Here is a 17,389-nt window from a genome sequence, read left to right on the forward strand (position 1 = left end):
AATTCTATTTGTTTTCTTTTTACAAAACATAAACCAATCAACAAATTCTAATTCACCTTTTAACCTACTAACTTTAAAGGTTATATAAATATTTAATTTATTCAACTGAAAATGTAGATACAGGGATTAGAGTGATAGCTGCTCTCTCCTAGTAAATAATATTTGGTACAACCTAAATATGAGCTAAATCAGAGTTCATTACTGGTTCACTTGTCAAAAAGATATTAGCAGATGACACACAAACATTTGTTTTGACATAATTTCAACGCTGACAGTATCAGGTTATGTCTTCTATGAAGACAGTATAGTGTTGCTGGAAGCAAAAAATATATAAAAATGCAATAAACATTAGAGGTTAACAATGTTGCTGTTATCTACAAAATTCTCCAGCAAGACCGGAGCTAGGTCAAAATAATTTTGGAGGGGAGGGGAACGTGCTGGTTCTTGTTACACATAAGCATGTTTGTTATAGGAGCATTTTCGGGTTAATTTTTGCTATTAACGTAAACCACAATTGGGGGACCACATTGCTGGAAGAGGAATGGTGGGGGGTAGTTACATAAACAATATACAACAAAGAAAGTCTTTATTTCCAATACCTGAATACATCAGGTTTGTTTTTAGGCACAAGGTTGCAGGTTAAATGCTCTCAGCTATCCAAGAAGTGGCTTATTAGTTTTGTAAGAAAATATTTTCTTTTATTTTGACTGAAAAATACTCAGTTTAACTGAACAAAACCATCCTTGTTAGTGAAAAGCAGACCCAAAAAAACTTTGTTTCAAAGACCCGGCAAAGAAAAGCAAAACTAATTCAAGAGGGAAAGCTGCCTTCCTCATAGTAGCTTCTGAATCTGGATCTAATAGTTCTCAAAAGCCAACCGGAGTCTTCAAGTCTTAAAAGCTTGTCTTCCTCCATGGATCACAGACATCCCTATGTGGAAGCCCGATAGGAATACAAATCCATTTAAGCAGATATATATTCTCTTTCTGGGCTACAGCCACAGAGCTGGAAAGCTATGCACCAACAGTGAGAATGAAGGCAAACAAACGTTTTGATTATTTTCAAGGGCAATTTTCCAAACACCACTTTCTTTTTTGCTTTTCTATTTTGTGCACTAGAAAAATCCCCACTTCATCTCTGGCAACATAGCATCTGTTGGTGTTAAAATGAGAGCAAGCGATGATGCTTTCAGAACCACAGCGACAACGCTAAAAACTGCATTTCCCCACCCTGACTTGGCTTCCTCCAGTACCTGAGCTATGTTCGCTTCTCCTAATTTGTAAATGGGCCGAATCCTGTTATTACAGAATAATTACTGCAAATCAGCACAATTACTACAAAGACATGAATAAACACACACATACCAGTAGCTGTTTTCTACAAATTATTATCAAAACAAAGGGAACCGGCTAATTGTGGTAACATTAAGACAACATTTATTCCTCCCAGTGTTTGGGCAAGTTTATTTTAAGTTGTCATCTTCAACTAGTAACGATGCAGATGATTTTACAGATTTCATAAACCTTTCTAATCTAAACTCTTCTCAACTGAAAGTTGGCCGCTTCCCTCAGAGAAACATCTGCAAAGGCCTGATTTCCTAAGAACCCGCTTTTATGGTACATCAGCAACACACACACACTCTCTCTCTCTTCTAGAAATCTCATTTTAGAAAGTTCATTTGTCATGCACTCTTCTAAATCATTCTCGAGGCATCTTGAAAATGAAATACTTTATATTCTTCACAATTTAAGCATTTGTCTCTAAAGTGAGTACAGTGTGAAATTTTACCCTGTCACTGATGATATTACTAGGTTTCCTTTGTGGATGGATGCTCTGGGGGGAGGAGAATTCAGAAAGCACACAGCCCACGCAGGACAGGAATTCTCTAAACTCACCTCCTGGACAATGCCTCATGGCCATCTTACATCTCCTGGATTCGGCGATGGTTGGACATGGTATCGTATCCTTTGCTGGCTTTTTAATAATTTGCCGTGTTCTGGTTTCCAGACCCCATTTAAATCCACATGTGCGATTATTTCTGCTACAAGTTCCCCATTCACTCCAATGACCAACTTCACATCCTTCTAATAAAGAAAAAAAAAAAAATACAAACACAGATAACACCTTGGTCTCCATTTGCCCCGCTGCCATCAAATTTATATAGCTGTGATTCCCCACTCCCCCCTTCAGATAAATTAGGTTGTACAGCCCATAAAGACCTGTATTCCCCTTTTGGATGCTTCAACTTTGAACCATAGAGTTACTTTCATCTACAATAAGCAACTACCACATAAGTAATTTAAAAACTATTACTTTGTATTTGTCTTAGTTCATTTTTTGAAGGACTGCTATTGGTCCATTCTAAAGACACAGAAATATATACTCTTTAAAAGATTCAACAGCTAAAACCTACAGAAAAAGATCCTCTTTTCAAACAATGACAGAAGACATAATTTTACGTGTTAATTCTGAATGCCCCCATAGTAATTCACAAGTATGTTAGTTTTATTTTGGAAGTCAGTATTTAGTGAACAGGAAAGGGAGCTTATTTTGCATTTTCTGGTTCTCTCAATTCTTTCAATAGGTATCTAAAAACCACTGTATGTATTTCTCATTCCCTAAATTGGTGCTCTATCTCACTATAATCAGATACAGTCAGATACTGAAAATGTTTATATGTAAAAGCTTTTAGCATCTCCTTTTGTAAATTCATATGGTAGAAATGTCAGCTATCCTCCAAACCCCTGAGGTAGATAATAAAAGGATAAAAATATGCAAAGTTAAACCTCCTCACCAAATTCACTATTAAAATGCCCTAGCAGATAAGGACCCGGGCCTGGAATCCACACACAGTATTTTAGCATTTCTGATCTCAGCAGGCAACGTGGTTACTCTGAGATTTTTCAAAGCTGTTTAAGATTTTTATTCAGGGAAGTGTGTAGGACTCTATTTGTAATTTTTTATATTTAAGGATTTTTTAAGAGTTTCCACTTAACATTTGTAATGGGGGTGGATCTTGCCTCTCAAAAGTAAATTCAACATTCTGAATATTCTGTTCTAGTGACTTTTTAAATAGAGTGTCACCTGTATGAATGTATGAACCCACACATAAACAGGAACATAAGCACACATTTCTTCAAAAACCGGTCATTTAAAGGTGTTCTCTGCAAACCCTCAAATATATAATTACAGACTCTTTCAACAATATTTCTGCAGAAAAGAAGTTCTCACTTTTTTTTAAGTCTCCATTTTAAGGTGATGGAAAGTCTCGTTTATAATACGTAATTCTGTTATAGATCATATCAGATGTATAATATGTTAAATAAAATTTGGGGGTGGGGGTGGGGACAATGCCATTACACCTGGAGATTAGATTCATTTGATTAGGTATTCATCAAAATGTAGGTACTATAGATCTTTACCTTTTCATCAGTTGTATAAAAATATCAAAGTGTTTTTCAAACACTCCAAAAGTATAAAATTTATAAAATGTGTATTCCTAATTATTCATGAGCAGTGTACATATGTATATTAAGTTATGCATTCTAGATAAATTCAGTAAAACATTATTTTAATATACTTTTGCAACATGCAATCATCAACAAAATCCATTTTACACAAAAAATTTCTTTCCAATTTTTTTAAATGGCTAAACAAGGAGCTCCATAATTAAGCTACATAACAAAAGTGATAGAACAGTTAACCACATGGTACTGCTTTGAAATTTTGTTCTTCTACACAAAATGCTTTTCTCTAACAGTTATTAATAATTTAAGGTAAGAAAGGTTGTGTGTTACAGATGATAAAGCCATACCAGCACTTAAATAGTTGAACTAGCCAACACACAACTAGCAAATTTGTAGCAAGATTTAGTAGACTACAGATGTCCTGATGCCCCAAAAATTCAGCAAGTCAGCAAAGAACTTAATTTTCAGTTCTAATTAACAAGAGAACCAATTTGTTTTTAAGTTGAATATATCCAGCATGCATTATTTTTCAAGAAACAGGTGTTAAAATAAAAGTTTGAAAGTTACATGAAAAACTACTCACCCACACATTCCATGGTTTCATCTAATGGTGCAAAACCATCTGGACATTCATCAAAGCAGCGGCCTCTATGCAAATAAAAGCCCACTTTGCACTTGGTACAAAAGTCTTTGCTAAAGCAAGAATCACAGTTTTCTATTCTGCATCCTAAAAACAATTTTAAAGAGAAAAAGAAAATTTCAGTCAAAGAAATTTACTTGTTTTGCAAATAACACAAATTTACCAGTTAGCTCCATCGAAATTCTAGTAGTCAAAGAAATATGCGTTCAACTCATTTGTTTCCTAATGCCATCACATTCTAAATCACTCCTACCTCTTCCAACAGCTCACCACATCAATAGGCTGAGACAGCATTCCAGCCTAGGCCTTCGGCAGCATAAGACCCTTCAGAAAATTTTGCAACTCCAAATGAGATTAAAACAAAGGATTAAAAAGAAAAAGAAAACACGCCCACTACAAATTTCATTGCTGCTGGGATTGAAATCTGTTCTGCTCTTCAAAAAACCTATAGTGAAAAACACAATGGGAATATTCTAATCAGTATCTTCTGTTTCAGGACAGTAAATTAAAATCCTGTTTAATGCTGGTTAGTGCTGGCATTTACTTTCAGCAGAAGGTGTCTTAACTTGGAGGGGTAGCGTAGGTCACTAGTTTGAAAACCTACAATATGCCAAAGGTTTTACATGCATTTCCATTTAGTCTTTATAATAATCCTACAAGGTGGGCAGTGGTATCCCTATTTTGCAAATAAGGAAACTGAATTTAAGAGAAAGTCACACAGCTAATAGTGGCTGAGCTGATTCTGAGAGGCCCCCAAACCAATTGCCTTCTAAATCTGTAATCTTTTTTCTATAATGCACTAACAGAATTTCACTAGTTGCAGTTTGTGAAAAAGTAGTGCTTTTTAGGTCTGCTAGGTCTGGGTTTGAATCCCAGCTCCGCTCTTAACAACAACAGGCCTCTGAGTGTCTATTTCCTTCTGTACAGAACAGGGACATCACTGACTTTACGAGGCTGTTGTGAAGATTTGTAATGGCATATGCAAATCAACTGGCTTGTAATAGGCAGTCTGCACATAGAAACAACAGATTAGAAACATGTATTTTTCCACGAACCCGCACACATTACAACAAAGTGTAAAAAGAAGAATGAATTTATAAGCTAAGTATCCTAGGTCAGATTCCCTGGTAGGCCAGTAACATCTGGACCAGAGAGAATTGGCTTGCACAGGAGAAAATAAATATACTCTACTCTTCAAGCAGAGGAAAGAAAAAGGAGGTTGGAGGATTAATTAAAAGCCCAGATTTTCAACAGATTATAGTACATATTACTTATAACAGACTTAATTGATGGCAATTAAGAATACATAAAGCTCTATGAAAACTCCATGGCAACACTTCTATTCACTTAACAAGCCTCTGAATGCCACTACTGTATTTGGTCCTTTAATGATTCAGAAAAAGCCTTAAGATGGACTGTTCCTGTAAGCAAAGAGATAATGGAATAGAAAATATAACCAAAACATGAAATCACTGAATATTTTGAAAATTGAGAAAATAAAGTCAAAACGTTTTGTTGAAATAGATTATGTTTTAAATAATGACAAGGTTCTGGACCTATGAAAAGAAAACGGCAACTCTTCACCTTTCAATTTGGGGTCTCACAGGTCTTCATGCATTGAATGGCCACCATGAAGCAGCTAACTCAATCTGTGAAATGTTACCAAACTTACAATTGGAAAACCAACTAGGTATGGGTGAAAGTCCATAGTCAAATTACACTGTTGTTCTTTTGGGGAGGATGGTGGGTAAAGAAGAACAGTTGATCACCCCATAAAATGTGCATTTGTAATCTTAAATATTGTAATGAAGTGGTGGTCTATGGTTGGTCAGTAGCTTCTTAATCATGGTCAAAACACATGACCATCATGTCCACAAATTGTTGGTTTTCTTGCCTTTATAGAAAAGCAAGCAGCCCTTCCTACTAGCTGAATTATTTTCCAAGAAATGATAAACATTCCAAAGATAAAACAGAACTAAGGGGTGAACAGAACAAAGCATTTATATTAAGAAAAGAGGACTGTACACTTCATAGATCAGCTGTTATCTACAAAGTCTGAGTTTTCTTTAAAACACGAGTTACACCAGTAAGCTCTTTGGCCTAAAAGTTATAGCAATAAGCATTTGGAAATAATGTTACAAGGTCCTCTGCTAATCTTGACTGCTACTTGCAGCGCCCTTTCCTCATTTCATTCCATAGCCCTAATACCAGTTCATAGAACGTGAATTTCTGAAATACCTATCATTCTCTGTCAAGTCCCTTAGGACTTCTTCAGGCATAAATCCTGCTAAAAGAAAGCTCAATTATTTGTCCTCAAATTTAAGTATGATAAATATCTGACGCATTCAAATTGTAGACTACTTCAACCAGGAGAAAGCATGAGGTGAATTATGAGCAATGACTGAGAATAAGCTCTAAGATCTATCATTAAGTGAAAAAGGCAAGTTGCAGGATATAGAGTATGGTACAAGAAAACCACGCGTGCACTCATGAAGGAGCTTAGAGAAGTTAATTTGGGAAAGGGGTGGTGGAATTTTGAAATAGGTTAAAAATTATCTATTTCTGAATCATATGAATCTTTTGTAATTGTAATGCATTTATGTATTAAAACAGAAGTTATTTCAATGAACACTGTGACTTGCTTAAATTTACAGAAAATAACGCTATAATGTTCCAAAATAAATTCTTTTGATTCCAAATGGTAAGAACGAATCAAGGAATAGTACTCCATCCCCAATTTTTTCAGAATTGGAAATTCTGAAAAATTATGTGCATGAAATTATACCCCTTATAATGTTGAATCTACCATAACCTTCAAAATACACAACTGTTTGACCATCTCTTGTCCAGTATTCTTTGTTTCCATATGTTCAAGGGTGCTTTTCCTTCATTCAAGTCATTAGGGGACAAATCCCTAAATATTTCTTATTCAACAAAGCATTTAAACAAAAACTTTGACTGGCACCAAGTCGTAACATCATCCAAAGCTCTGCTGACCTTCCTGGTCTCAGTGACTCCACCACAACATAAAAACCATGCAGGCGGCCCACAACACTCAGCAGCCTAAACGGACACAACTCATCTAATCACCAACACCTTTGAACTGAAAGCTTTTTAAAGCAACAGCATAAACCACCTACCCTGACAATCTGCTCCTTGACATGCTTCCTAGAAACCTCTTCTCACCATCTCCAGACCCATCCACAACTCCCTGTCCTGTCCAGCTACTTCTCCTAGAACTAACTCTTCTGCTTAGGAGAAAACCACTGTGGAGCCTCATAGTTCTAGGCTTTCCCCTCCAGCCTGTATCCACGCTCCCAGAAATTTCTTCAACTGGTCATCCTTAAACAAGTGGGATTCACATCAACCTTATTAATTCCTCTTTAGAAAAGTGAAACATTCTCATTATGAATAAAAATTCAAAACAGGTGCATAAGATACAGGTATCCTCTTATTTACCTGAATGGTACATCAGGCCTGCTTCCCAGAAATAGCCATTGTATTAACGGTCTGGGAAAACCTTTATGTTAATTTTATCAATAAATGAGTTTTAAAACACCAATAGGATCATTCAACAGACTGGTGAACTTCAGAAAACTCTATACGGCTTAAGAAAACAGGAATACCAAAGTTTGCTAAACATGGGTCTCTATAAAAATCTGTACTTTAAGGTCTTGTTCAGAAATAAGACCGTGGTTTAGCCAACTTACATGCTTCTAAATTACAGTGCCTCCTCAAAAATGTAATCCAAGCGAGCACTGCCAATATTGGTTTAAGTAAAATTACTGTTCAAGTGAGACTGTGTCCAAATGCAATCTGATGGGGCTGTCATTTGGTGAGGGGAGCTTACCCTGGCCAAGAAACAAAGTAGGGTAGGTAACCTTCTCCTGTCCTTCCGTGGTATCCATACAGGCTCCATTATAACATTTTTCAAATTATCCTTAGTTCAGTTCAACAGTTCATTCCAAGCATTCTCCAAAAGTGGAGCACTTGCTAGGTATTGTACCAGACCCTGAGAACATAAAATTATAATACCCATTCCCTGTCCTGGAGGTGCAAAAGCCAAAGGGAGGGGGCCATGAGGCACTCACAAAACACTGCAACATAACACAGCAGATGTTAAAGGCATGTGCTGTGTACATTAGAGATGGAAAAGACAGACCCATTTCTGTTCTGCCATTAGTTTTTTTTTTTTTTTTTCCTTTTGGTCTGTAAATTCTGTTTCTAACACAGTGCCGGACACATGGTGGAGTTTTCATGCTTGCCAAGTGAACTAACATAAGTGCCATTTAAAAACTCAATTCCTTTATATTTAAAAACTCATTTGAATGCTTAGTATGAGATCGCTTGCACATGCCCTGTAAATACCTTTAATATAGAAAGAAAAGCCATGGTAGCTGGAAAGGAGTGCAGATCTTATTGGAAGAATAAATAGTTCAACACCTGAAAACAATTATAATAGAGAACATAAGTATTGAAGTGTGGTAGGTAATATAGGTCATGGAAGTTGGAACCTCAGCTGAGCAGGTTTTAGAGACACAACGGGAAGAATAGAGCTGTGGCCAGGGTGACTCCATTCATAATCACACAACAGAGAAAATTCACATGGCACGTGATGGACCCATGAAGAGTGGCTTGAATGAGCTGGAGATTAGAATCAGGGGATGGTTACTTAGGTGTAGATTGCTGTAGGTGGAGAATTTCACTTCTTATTTTACTTCATTTCAAACAAGGCAGTTAAATTATAAATTACTTGTACTTTGTATGAGTTCAAGTATTTAAGGAATAATTAATAAAAATGAAGTTAGTTTCAAGCTTAAGGCGTGGTCTGACTAGCAGTGAGAGGTCTTCATAGACTCTTGACCATGAAAGCAACATGACCAAGATGGTACCTCGTTTGTTCCCTGATTTCAGCAGATAGAATTGCCAGGAGGCCAACCATCATGCTGGGGAGCTAAGAGGCACAGATGAGAAAGCAAGGTTCCCGCACTTCGGGATCCTGGTCTACTAAAAGGCAGGCGATGAGACAGTAATGCGATTACTATTTCATACACAGAGAGTGAGCGGGGGAGTGCATACTTTCAGGAAATTTGGTTTCCTGAAAGGAGGAAGAGAGCGGGGCTAAGGAAAACCACCAAGAGGCTCAACACTGAGAGGTAACGGTCATGGGAAAGGGAGTTACAATCAATCAATACAACTTCAAACTGGGTGGAAGAGATGAAAAACCAAGAAGCCAAAGATCCCCAGTTACCCTGTTGTCCTTTGGTGTTCCAGCCCTCTCAGGGCTTTGGCACACCAACAGAGGGAGTTTTGTTGATCTTCCCACCAAAGTCTAGGTGACAAGAACCATCCGTTAACTGAAGAGCTCAGAATGGCCAATCATATAAACAGCAGAAGAATTAAAACCTTAAATTAAAAGCAGAGAAAAACCAGCCTTTGTTAAACTCAACTGTGAAAGTGTAATTCTATATACAGCAATTAAATATTAGAGAAGGGGAAGCAATCGGTGAAGTAGAGAAGACCTCAGACCCATACAGATGCATCCTTTTCTATTATTTCTTCATAATCAGGGCTGTTGGGTGGGTACAGGCTGCCTGAGCGCACCACGAAAATCTGACTGCTTACTGTCCAGCTGCGCTTTATTGGGCATCTCCATTCAGCATTTCCATTCAGAATGTAACAGATGCTGACCCCCACTAGGGGTATTTAGTCTTCAGACTGGAGTTGTAAGTATCAAAGAGCATCGAGCCAGACCCCTGAAAACCCTAGAGCTTCTCCACTCAGTGTATGCTAAAATTTTAACAGAAATTCATGGGACAGGTTGTTCCAAAAGACATTCAAAAGTAGACTGTTAGCAATTTTTCACATGGGAAGTACTAAACTGTGTAACTTAATACGAGAGTACTTTTAATTGTTTAAATATTTTTAGGCTTCTCTAACAACTTCAAATACTGCTGTTTAACACTGCTTCTCAAAACCTGCAATGGCTTATGTATCCCTAACTAAAGTTTTTAAGCTTTATGTTACCAAAATCATGCATTTCTAATATGTACTATTGCAACAATCCCATTAGGCTAGGGACTGTTGAAAACTATGACCCAAAATTTAAAATTACATTTTTTGTAGTATGGTCTAAGTTACACACAGCTCATTAGAAGCTTCATTATGTTTCAATCTAAAAAAAAAAAAATAAAAGACAGATTCAGAGGTTTCAGGACTCAATGTTTCATACTTACAACTGAACTATTTGTGTGATGACATAGAAAACCAGCTCTACTAAGTTAAAAGAAGATCCAGTGTAGAAATCTGTGTAAAACCCGTTGGAATGGCATTAAGTCAAGATTGCCCTTACTAAGTTAGGAGAATTAGCATAGGGTGAAATTCAACTGCATCAAGTGCAGAATAGGAGACTTGGAACAGGAGCCAAAGGCAGGAAATAAGAACTATGTTGAGAATATAGTGGCCTTCCAAATAGCACAGTGGTTAGCAGATCTGAGGTTAGGATTTTGGCTCATTTACTATTATATGACTGTGGGTGAGATGGCAAAACTCTCTGCCTCAGTATCATTATCTATAAAAAGAGGTAATATCTCAGGGTTGAGAGAATTCAGCAGATTTGACAAAGGTGAAGATTTCAACACAATATCTACTGTGTAATTAGTGATCAAAGAATGTGAGCTATCATGAGTAAAAATTTACCAACTAGGACAGTCCAAGATGGTGGATGAAAGGAAGCACAAACAAGATACAAGGATACTCCACGTGTAGTGGATATGTAGGTACATATGTATATATAATCATTTTAATAAATCTTTATGTATGTGCACTACTCAAATGAAAGACATTATCCAAACACCAATACCTGTAGTCAATATAATGGCTTTACCCTTGTTTAGGTCATGCAGCTAAAGAAATGGAATATAATCATTCATTGGTTACCTACATAGAAAGTCATCTACTTCAAACATTAGGAACCAGAACTTAGGAAAACAGAGATCTAAATGCAATTTTGACCTTGGTAGGGAAAATTACATCCTCTCTGTGCCCTACTCCCTTCACCAACAGATAGGAGGGGAAAATACTAGACCTAACCGTATCAGATGATTGTTTGGAGTACCAAATTTAAGATGAAAACAAAAAGAACAGGTGAAAAGTACCACATAAAAATTGCATCACTCCCTAAAGGTAAATAAGCCCATCCATCCAAAATATTGTTATACCTTGTATCACAAAATATTCAACAGATATTGCTTGAAAAGTGCAGCACCCTTTTTTAAGTACAATGAATATGTCCAATTTTTGATGTGTGCTAAAGGTGGTCTATCATAGCCATTAGGGTAGTAAATTATTATAAGGGTAGTAAAATTCTGGACTTGGTTGGAATTTTAATCAAGTTGCAATTTAGCTAGGAAATGGAATCCAGTCAGAAATTCATATATTGTTTTTCAGGTAGCGATAAGAGTTCTATCTTATATGCCAAAGTGTCCTTTATTTCAACTTTGGAGGATACATATACTATCAAAAGTAACTTTTTTTCTCCTGACTCATTTTACAGTGCTTACAACAGTTCATTTAAAAAAAAAATACCTAAAACTCAAATTTGTGAAATATGTTGGTAGATGCACTGTAATATTTGAATGTTTAAGAATTTTATCTTGCCCAAAACAAAACAAAAAAATAAACAACTATATCTTGCCCACCCACACAAAAATATCTGAAGAAACACTGAGGTTTGTGTAAAATCATGCGGTCAAACAATGAGGAACTATAAAAATGTTGGCTCCATTTCTCGTGTATTCAAGTGATGCATATTTGAAGTCATTCTCAAAATAACTTAAAACTTGGACACAGTTGCCTTGAATACAAAACCAGGGGGTTTAAATGGACTTTGTCCACTTAAACCAGATCAGAAGGGAGGACAATTACCTCAAAATAAAATAGGGAAGGAATGTGATAAAGTTTTTAAAAATCATAAAGCAAGTTAATGTCTCTTATCAGCTTTTATTTTCCTACCAAATAGCAGATCTCTCATCTTGGTTACTCTTTGTGCTTCTCCTTTTTTTGGTAACTTGTCAACCTTTCGTATTAAGGTAGAACCAGAGTACTTTCATAAACTTCAGACTTGAGACTTAGTTGAATTTCTCCGAATGTTGGAAAATGCATCTCTCTCCACCCAACGAAACAGGAGAGTATATGGAAGCTAATACAGGTCTTGCTTGCCCCTCAACCATCATGCAAGGAAAACAAGAACAATCTCTCAATCCCTTCACACTCCAAAATTGGCAGACTTTTCCTCTAAAGGGCCAGGTAATAAATATTTCAGGTTTGGTGGGCCATGCATTCTCGGTCTAAGCTACTCAACTCTGCGGTAGAGCAAAACCAGCCGTAGACAATATGTAGATGATTAAGTGTGGCTGCTTTCCAATAAAACTTTATTTATAAATCCTGAAATTTAAAGTATCATTTTTGTGTACCACACAAAAATGTGTAGTCCTTTTTTTTTTTTTTTTTAAAGATTTTATTTATTTATTTGAGAGAGAGAGAATGAGAGACAGCATGAGAGGGAGGAGGGTCAGAGGGAGAAGCAGACTCCCCGCCGAGCAGGGAGCCCGATGCGGGACTCGATGCGGGACTCGATCCTGGGACTCCAGGATCATGACCTGAGCTGAAGGCAGTCGCTCAACCAACTGAGCCACCCAGGCGCCCCTGTAGTCCTCTTTTGATATTTTCCCCAAACACTTAAGAATCTAACAGCTATTCTTACAAGGGCCCCACAAAAATGGCAGCAAGCCAGATTTTGCCTGTGGGTCATAGTTTGCTGACCCCTAGGCTACAGAATGATTGAAAGCCATGGGGCATATTGAAGGGAAAAGGAAAAAAGAAATAGGTTTCATTTTTAAAACCCCCACATGTTAGCTTTTAAGCTTAGGGAGGCATAGTGATGTCTTATGTACATCATCTGGCTGTGTTCATAAGACAAATACCAAAGGAGTAAGAGTATGCTGGAATTGAGTTATCGCAATGTGGGAACATTTTTAGTTCCATGTTTCTCATACTAATACTGATAAATCAAGAAAGAGGACATTTTTGTCAATAGGTCAAAATTCCACGCTGTTTTAATAAGCTTTTAGTTTCTTGATTACATATGGCATTGACTTATCAGTGAAGGGATGGTTGGAGAGAAAGGAGAGAGAATAATTTTACCAAACAATACTTTTTGGCTAAAACCTGTGTTCTAACATTTCTGCCTCACCCTATGGTCTGATATACCTGCCAACTGTTTGTGAAGGTAGCTTTGCTATCTCTGCTTACCCAGTTTGATGATAAAAGTAGACCGTTTCATCCATGCTATGTAGGAGCAGCAAACCCTCAGGCTTGTCAGTGGACTTCTCAGAACTTGTTACCTGCTCTGTAAATGGGGATAACACCGCTTCAGTCCTAGGATTACCAGGAGCCAATGAAAGGATGAATGTGAATGCACTTTAAAAACTAAAGTGCAAAACAGAAGCCTTATTTGCACAAAGGAAAACCGAGCACAAGGTTGCATCTGCCTTTCAAACAGAATGATACTGTCAAACTTGGGTCTAAACTGAAATAAGAGGCTCATTCAAAAGAACTACCCCACAAGAAAATTCAATGTAAGCTTGAGAAATAAGACTTCCTTTATTAAATAGCAGAGCAGGCTTTTTACTTTCCAGCCATTAGGATCCTAATTAAAAATTAAAAAAAAAAATCTTCATTGATGAGTATTGAAAATTACAAAGCCATGTGTGCCACAGAGAAGAAAATAGTTATTCTAGCTCTCAGGATATCTATTTGATATAATCTAGCTTCTAGAATAAGGAGAGAGGAAGTGTGGCCCAGTAGTTTTCTCTAGAGGGTTATGTAATACAACTAACGCAGGGTTGCTTTCAACAAAGCACTAAGGGCTTCGCTGCCACGGGCCAGCGTATGAAACATCCCTGGTGTGCAGGGAACAACCATTACTGGAGCTCTCGGTGGCATCTCCGATGTGGCCACTTCTTAAACCCTAGATGGCTTAGCCACACTGGGGCAACAGGTCACAACGATCGGAACTAAGATGGCTCTGCTATGGCCACAGGAGGACCACTGTCTTCTTTCAAAGGCCAAGTTGGTCATGTCATTTCCCTGCTTTAAAATCCTTGGCAGCTTCCCTTTACTTCCAGGATCAGTTTAAACCCTTGATTTTAGAGCCCAAGATCCTTCTGGCTAGACCTATCCTTCTACTTCCCTAGCCTCGTCACCACGGGTACCTGTACCCTGGCCAGGGCGAAGTTTCCTCTAAACTCCCCAGGTCCTCCCAGCATCCAGATACCCGAGACAACATTTCTTCTCTTGTGGTTGTTATAGGTTTGTCATAATCCTCCCATCAAATGGGGACCCCATGAAGAAAACGGACCGCTTCTTCTATTCTGTATCACAAGGCCTAGCAAAAGGGCTTGACATAACAGAGGATGACAGGTGTTAACTGTGGAATGACTAACAAATCTACTAGATTTCTATCAGCTTAGAATAAACACTGAAACAGAGCCCACCCTATATATTTTAATGCAATAGCTTGATTTTGGTATAAAAATACATTATAAAGAGCTCCATTTCCAAATTAGGCAACAACCTTTATATACTACATTGAAGCTCTTATGTCTTTCTTTTTTATCTTTAAGAAACAAAAAGCACATGTATTCCTTAACTGTAAACCAAGTAGAGAGGAGCACTGGAGGAAGACTGTACTTTGCAGCAACTAGATGTAAAATACATATAAAATCATAAAGAGATCAATATTAAAATGGTAACTGCCAATAGTAGATATTACTGAGATTTCTTTTATAGATTCATGACAGTTATTAGAATTAGAAGTTATTACCCAAGACTGTGCTATGTAATTTGTGTAAGCTTGCAAAGCTAGTAACTGTTGGAGCTCAAATCAGAGCTAAGTTCCTTCTAATCCAGTGTTCTTTCAAAGATGTGATTTAACCACAACTTGAACTCTCTCTTTAGAAGGTGAAATCTAATGTCTTGAAATCCTTAATGGGGTTTAAAACACTGACCACACTGACCATTTCAGAAAACAAAACAAAAAAAAGAACAAAGACTTTGAAATTTTTCTAGACTCAGGTTTGTAATTGTGCACAATAGTTTCATCTATATTACATGGCTTATTTTTGAAGGAACAATGTAAAAAAAGACTATTCCACTGGTGTATCTCAGTCACTGGGGTCACACTGTTCTTGGCTAATTGTGTGACTTTGGGGAAGTACTTATTTAGAAACCTCAACATGCACATTTTTTGGTGGGGTTGAGGGGATGAGGCAGAGAGAGAGAGACAGACAGAATCAATTAGGTCTCTTCCAGATCTATGTAATAATTACTTTTTAATTAAGGGAACTTCTACATGCCTGATAGAAGCCTTGTAGGGTTGTGAACACACACACACACACACACACACACTTTCTGATCAAAGTATTAATTGAATAAAACATCCTCGCTTTTAAGCACTACTTGAAATATGCTGTTATTACTTGTTTTGTCATAACACATTAAGCTGCTACTTCTCTTTACCTGAACTTGACCTACAAAATGATGAGACAGGAGATATTTCACAATACACCTAATTACATAGAAAAGTCTCACCCAGTTATCTTCATCATCATCTATCCCCATCATTATACTAAAAGAATAATAAAGATGGTGAAAAGAGCTGTTCCATGATGAATAGCCTCCCTGGTTGCTGCACTGTACCACCACCTTTCTAATCATATTTCACATCTCAGCAAGAAATTAGTTTACCTTTACATGATTTTAAATGCTAAAACTAGTTAATAGGAATGTCTTCATTAAATATAAAAGTAGCTTCAGGTCTGTGATTCAACAGTCTTACACAGACTTGTACCTCTGAAACAAATAATACATTATATGTTAAAAAAGACGATAGCAGGAAGGGAAAAATGAAGTGGGGGAATCGGAAGGGGAGACGAACCATGAGAGACTATGGACTCTGAGAAACAAACTGAGGGTTCTCGAGGGGAGGGGGGTGGGAGGATGGGTCAGCCTGGTGATGGGTATTAAAGAGGGCACGTATTGAATGGAGCACTGGGTGTTATACGCAAACAATGAATCATGGAATATTACGTCAAAAACTAATGATGTAATGTATGGTGATTAACATAACATAATAAAATTAAAAAATTTTTTTTAAAAGTAGCTTCAATTTTTAGCTTGTATGTTCCTTAAATTTATAAGGCAATCCCTCTTTAAAACAAACTGAAAAGCACTTCAAGAAACATGTAGTCCAGTAACAAAGAACATGGGTTGTCACCAGACATGCATTCTAGTATCAACTCTGCTCTGTATCTGTCGGTGACTTTGAATGAGCTACTAACTTCTCTAGGCCTCCATTTCCTTGCCTCAAATAGTCAGGAATCGAATGAATAAGCTGTTGAAAAGATTTAGCCAAAAAGAAAGTGCTAAGTAAGTGTGTATTATTAGTAATAAGTACAAGGGGTCTTTCACGGAAGAGCAGTTAATATTACTGAGCCCACCCTCCTACTCTGAGAGACCCTGAGCTACCTAGGGTTGGTATCAATCATCCAGTTCATATGTATTAAGCACCTTTTAGACGCTCAGCCCTTGACTGGCTGGCCTCAGGCAATTAAACTGTGGCTCTGTTGAGGCCAAGCCTGGATAAAATCCCCTGAAACTAAAATCAATTAATAAATGCTTTGTTCTATCCCAGTCATAGGTGCATCAAAACAGCCAGCTCTCTTGCAAGGATGGAATTCTTGAGAAGCAAGCACAAGAATCAAGAGACTCAGCAGGTAATGACATCTCAATTAAGTTCTCATAAAGGGGCAGTAGGGCCATCCTCATGGTCCCTTTAAAGAATAATTCCTTAACCTTATTAAGTTATGGTCAGTTTATTAACTGGCTGGTAGCAGCTCTTTTGTAATGTAAAAGCCACTTTAGCCAATGAGCCTTCCGCAGCTGGAAGTAACCTGTTAACCAAGATAGTGTGTTTTCTGCAGAGTGGCCTGTAGGGCAAAGTCCCTCTTTGGGAAAGAAACCAGCTTAAGAGAATGTCTTTCATAGGGTGCCAATTAAAAGTGAGGACCTTCAAAAAAGAGATTCTGAAGCCTAACAAATAATGTGTTTTGTGATTTTATTTTCTCCCAGAGAAGCAGCATGGTATGGTTAAAGAAACATCGCTAAGTGAAATAAATCAGACAGGGAAAGGCAAATATCGCATAATCTCACTTATATGTGG

General features: G+C 37.3%; 1 protein-coding gene across 1 annotated transcript in view; it reads right to left on the reverse strand.

The window, feature by feature from the left end:
- Positions 1–1,746: 1,746 nt before the first annotated feature.
- The window catches only part of RSPO2 (R-spondin 2), an 84,026-nt gene continuing 68,383 nt past the window's right edge, over positions 1,747–17,389 (reverse strand). The window contains exons 3-4 of the mRNA XM_081817136.1: positions 4,051–4,194; positions 1,747–2,084 (exon numbers count right to left, since the gene is read on the reverse strand). Of these exons, the coding sequence (XP_081673262.1) occupies positions 1,747–2,084; positions 4,051–4,194 (482 nt within the window). The remainder of the gene's footprint in view (positions 2,085–4,050; positions 4,195–17,389) is intronic.

Source organism: Leptonychotes weddellii, chromosome 4, assembly GCF_054177405.1.
Source record: "Leptonychotes weddellii isolate Sample4059 chromosome 4, ASM5417740v2, whole genome shotgun sequence".
Taxonomy (NCBI): Eukaryota; Metazoa; Chordata; class Mammalia; order Carnivora; family Phocidae; genus Leptonychotes; species Leptonychotes weddellii.